The sequence below is a fragment of the Plectropomus leopardus genome, chromosome 16 (assembly GCF_026936395.1).
Source record: "Plectropomus leopardus strain MGB_pleo_1.0 chromosome 16, ASM2693639v1, whole genome shotgun sequence".
Lineage (NCBI taxonomy): Eukaryota > Metazoa > Chordata > Actinopteri > Perciformes > Serranidae > Plectropomus > Plectropomus leopardus.
The window spans coordinates 87,501-92,500 of record NC_142191.1 but is presented as its reverse complement, the minus strand read 5'-3'; the positions used below and the strand labels follow the sequence as shown (position 1 = coordinate 92,500).

General features: G+C 43.6%; 1 protein-coding gene across 1 annotated transcript in view; it reads left to right on the top strand.

The window, feature by feature from the left end:
* adgrg6 (adhesion G protein-coupled receptor G6) overlaps nt 1-5,000 on the top strand; it is a 99,521-nt gene that overhangs the window by 29,964 nt on the left and 64,557 nt on the right. Inside the window, exons 3-5 of the mRNA XM_088089028.1 lie at nt 2,623-2,762; nt 3,227-3,506; nt 3,881-4,054. Coding sequence (XP_087945154.1) covers nt 2,623-2,762; nt 3,227-3,506; nt 3,881-4,054 — 594 coding nt within the window. The remainder of the gene's footprint in view (nt 1-2,622; nt 2,763-3,226; nt 3,507-3,880; nt 4,055-5,000) is intronic.

Sequence of the window (5,000 nt, the reverse complement as noted above, 5' to 3'; positions counted from 1 at the left end):
CCCCAACTCTCAGGCCTGCAGGTGGACCATGCAGGCCCCGACCGGTTTCATCATCCAGCTCTCCTTCCTTGACTTTGACTTGGAAGAGGCGCCAGGCTGCATCTACGACCGCGTGGTGGTGAACACGGGAAACACGGACGTAAGGTTCTGCGGTCCGACCGCCAACGGGCTGACGCTAAACTCGACGGGGAATCTGATGGAGCTGTCGTTTACCTCCGACTTCAGCGTGCAGAAGAGAGGGTTCAGTGTTAGCTACAGACACGGTAGGTTCAGGATGAAGCCAAACCGAGCTGAACTAATGCAGGCTAACATGCAGACTAACCCTGATCCTGGCTGTTTGTTCAGCTCAGTTATTTTGACTAACATCACGCTCTGACTTTGGTTTAGGGAGTAAAGATTAGAACTGGGTGATACAGTCTAAAAATAACACCAAACTCCATTTAAGATTTTAACTGATTTTTCTCCTTCTTAAAAACAGTTTTGCTTTGATTTTAGCAAAAAAAAAATGAACAAAGGCAAATTGAGAAATGTAGAGGGCTTACAGTCAAGTCAAGTCAATTTTATTTATAGAGCCCGTTATCACAAAACATGGTTTGCCTCAGAGGGTTTTACAGCGTACGACATCCCTCTGCCCTTGCAGTCAGTTCTGCAGCTGAAACAGTTGAGTTTTGAAAATGATCTGAAATCATGCAGCCATTGTTTAGCATCAGTTCCTGTTAACAGATAATGTTGTTGGCTGATTTGAAATGATTGGACCGTCGGTCTGTCAAAGTGGAGTCAGACGATGTCCCCTCCAGGTCTCTGAGACGAGGCGTGTCCAGATGAGGCGGCTGGTAACACAGACGTGGTGGATAGTTTTCAGGCTTCTCATCTGTATCTATGGACACCGCATCTTTAACGACATGCAGCACCTGAGTCGGTAACAGCTCTGCAGTGCGTCTCTTTCCTGTCATACGGGAACCAACGGGAAATGATTCCACTGATGTCGGCTGCTTTTTACTGGCTGTTGGTGGGCTGATGTTGTCTTGTGCATCTCTGAGTCAGACACATGTCAAACACTCAACTACATGCCATAGCAGCATCATAGCAGCATCATATCAGCATCATGTCAGCATCAGAGCAGCATCATAGCAGCATCATAGCAGCATCATATCAGCATCATGTCAGCATCAGAGCAGCATCATAGCAGCATCATATCAGCATCATGTCAGCATCAGAGCAGCATCATAGCAACATCATAGCAGCATCATATCAGCATCATGTCAGCATCAGAGCAGCATCAGAGCAGCATCATAGCAGCATCATGTCAGCATCATGTCAGCATCAGAGCAGCATCAGAGCAGCATCATCGCAGCATCATAACAGCATCATATCAGCATCATGTCAGCATCAGAGCAGCATCAGAGCAGCATCATATCAGCATCAGAGCAGCATCAGAGCAGCATCATATCAGCATCATGTCAGCATCAGAGCAGCATCATATCAGCATCATGTCAGCATCAGAGCAGCATCAGAGCAGCATCATAGCAGCATCATAGCAGCATCATAGCAGCATCATATCAGCATCATGTCAGCATCAGAGCAGCATCATAACCAGCATCATATCAGCATCATGTCAGCATCAGAGCAGCATCAGAGCAGCATCAGAGCAGCATCATGTCAGCATCAGAGCAGCATCATATCAGCATCATGTCAGCATCAGAGCAGCATCAGAGCAGCATCATATCAGCATCATGTCAGCATCAGAGCAGCATCATATCAGCATCATATCAGCATCAGAGCAGCATCATAGCAGCATCATAGCAGCACCAAAGCTGCTGCTTGCAGATTACCTGACCGGGACAGGTGGATTTTGTTTTGCTCTACTGATGGTTCCCATAAATTAAATAAAACGGCAGCGAACTGTGGTCCTCCAGAGGATGATATGGACGCTCCCACAGCAACATTTGGAGCCTCTGTGTGTGTTTGTTTGTGTGTGTGTGTGTGTGTGTGTGTGTTTGTGTGTTTTCCCATCGCACACCGGTTGGCAGTGTGTTGCTGTCGACCAGCGGCTGCCGTTGGTTGTGATGCCGGAGTGAACGACAGATATACTGGTGCCGATGTTTTTGTTTGTGTCAGCCAAAGTTTCCAAAATTTAACTTTTGTTCCATGGAGAAAAAAATATATATATAAAATTTTCTCTACTTTCAGAATTATTTTTTCACTTAAAATTGAACGTTAGAGTCAGAAAATTTAAACAAAGACGGATGAAAAGATTTTCAGTCACTTATGTTCATTTTCTTTCTCATCATGTATTTTCACTCCTCCATCTGTCTGTCTTCTATCTGATTGCTCATCCCTTCATTATTCCTTTCATTCTTTCCTTTTATCATTTCCTAATCAATTCATCTTTTATTCTTTTTTTATACTTTCTCTTTTTCTCTTTTGTATTGTTTTATTCCCCATCATTCTCATTTCTTTGCCCATACTCCTTTTTTTTAAACGTACTTGCTTTCTGTCCTGATCGTCTACTAACTCACTTCCTTTTCTTATTCTTCTTATTTTTTTTGCTCTTTGTATCTTTCTTCCCTCCTCCTTTTGCCCTCCATCTTTTCGTCCCTCCCTCTCGGCTCTCCTCTCCAGTTGCTGTCGCTCTGAGGAACCAGAAAGTCACCATATCTGGAGGCAATGGCCAAGTCACCGAGGTCTCCACCTCTGTGTCCATCCCGCCGCTCACTCACCTGACGCTCTGCTTTGAGCTGGAGCGCAGCCGCCACAAACAGGTACCAGCACCCAGCCTGAAGGCGGCACCGTGGAGTCACTGAAGACCCTGAAGACTTGTTTGAAATCAGAAGTATTTTAATGGAACAGAAAAACTCAACTGGCTTTACTTTACAGGAGGCCGGTCACAGCAGCTCCATACATGTTCCTAGGATTTTAGGATATTTCAAGGATTGACAGACATTTCTAGGATTTTAGGGCTTTTCTAGGATTTTAGGATATTAGGGTCTTAGCTAGGCCCTCTGTTGGGGCTCTTTTTTTGATCAACAAGCTCTATTTTGATTCTGTTTTATGCTCTCTGGCACCTTGTGGATACTAAAAGGTCAAAAACAATTCACAGTGTGAATCACTTTAATTTTGATTGTCAATCAGAAAATGTCTGGGGGCCAGATTGGCCCTCGGGCCATAAGTCGAGTATCAGTGGTCAATAAGTGGTGGTGAACCTGTTTTCTCCGTCTCTGAACAGAAAGAGTGGATCTTCACCTACTCGGACAGCAGCAGCGGCGTGGCTCTGAGTTTGGGCTCCGATCAGTCCGGTATGAAGATGATTGTTGACGGAGTGACGTGTCCCATTGACTCCATCATCTCCTCCTCTGACTTCACCTCTACCATGAAGCCTTTCTGTTTCCTGTGGACTTCATCAAACGGCCGGGTGGCGGTTTATTTCAACAGGAACTACTGGGCCAAGACCTGCTCCTCCTCCACGGGACACTCTGTCCCTGCTGGAGGACGCTTCCGCTTAGGAGGTGAGGTTTATCTTTTCATTCTTACTGGAAGTAATGAATTAAGGATCTCTGACACATCTATCAGCTGTTTGTTTGTTGAAAAGAGTTTTGCACACTTTGAGTTAGAATTCAGCCTTTCAGTTCCTCTTGTAGAATAGACTCAGATCCCAATCAGACTTTTTTCTGCTTCTAAAAGAGAAGATAAACGTCAGCCAGAATTCAGATTTCCCAATCTACCCAGTAAAGACCAGTTTCAGTATGGATGGACGTCTCCAGAGCTGCACTGTGGGAGATGAAAAGAGATCACTGAAAACTGTGTGTGTGTGTGTATGTTTGTGTGTGTGTGTGTGTGTGTGTGTGTGTGTGTGTGTGTGTGTGTGTGTGTGCGCGTGCAGGGCAGCACAGCTTCAGCGGGAACATCTACAACTTGCGGCTGTGGGATTATGCCATGACGGTGCAGCAGCTCAACGCACTGAACTGCGACGCAGTGGGGAACGTCATCGACTGGGACAACAGCCACTGGAGCATCCCATCCACCATGGCGCACACCGACACCACGCTCAGCTGCAGTGAGTACACGCAGTCACTTGACCTCCGGGCTGCACACGCTCCCTTTCAGACACCTGCCACATGCATTTAACCCTTGAAAATATGAGAAAATTGTAGTGATTTCTTTTGAAAATGTGGCTTTAAAAGACACTAAGCAGCTCCGTGACAGAAATCCCAAAAACTCCAAGAAATCAGGAAAGGGTGCCAAAGAAATGACCCGAAAAATTACATTTTAAGAATAGAGAGAGAGAGAGAGAGAGAGATAAAAGTAGAAATTCTTAGAAGTAAATAATAATTTAAAAAGTTACAAAAAATTTCCTGAAAACTGTATTGATAGAAATTAGTATTTTTTTTTAACTGTTTTATGTGTATATCTATTTTTTTTTTTTTACTAAATTTTAGGTAATTTTCTTGTAACTTGTAACTTTGTTCATGTTTTGAAAGAAATCAGGCCATTAGTGCAGGTTTTAAAGGGTTAAAGTACTAAATGTCTCAGTGTGTTTGCTATCAGGGAGGAAAATTACCACCAGACTTCAGCCTCATGCTCCTCCCTGACTGCTGCTGCCGACTTAATTGACTCCAGCCACCAGTTTGGCTGCTGACCAACTTCTCCTCCAACTGCTCTGCTCTAAAAACCCAGTTGGCTGCTAAAACACACACACATGCACACACACACACGACTCTAAGACCTGAAACAGAAATAAAATCAAATCATGCAAACTTTTTTTATTAATTTTATTATTATTTTATTATTTTATTATATCTATTTTATTTTTTATCTTATTTTATTAACCATTTTTATTAATTGTAATGCTTTTCAGTGTTTATTAGTGCATTTATTAGAATGTGAGCAAATGCAATATACTCACACATATGCACACACACACACGCGCGCGCACGTGCGCACACATGCACACAAACGTACTCAGTTCTTCTGCAATTCCATTTTAATTAATTGTAATGTTT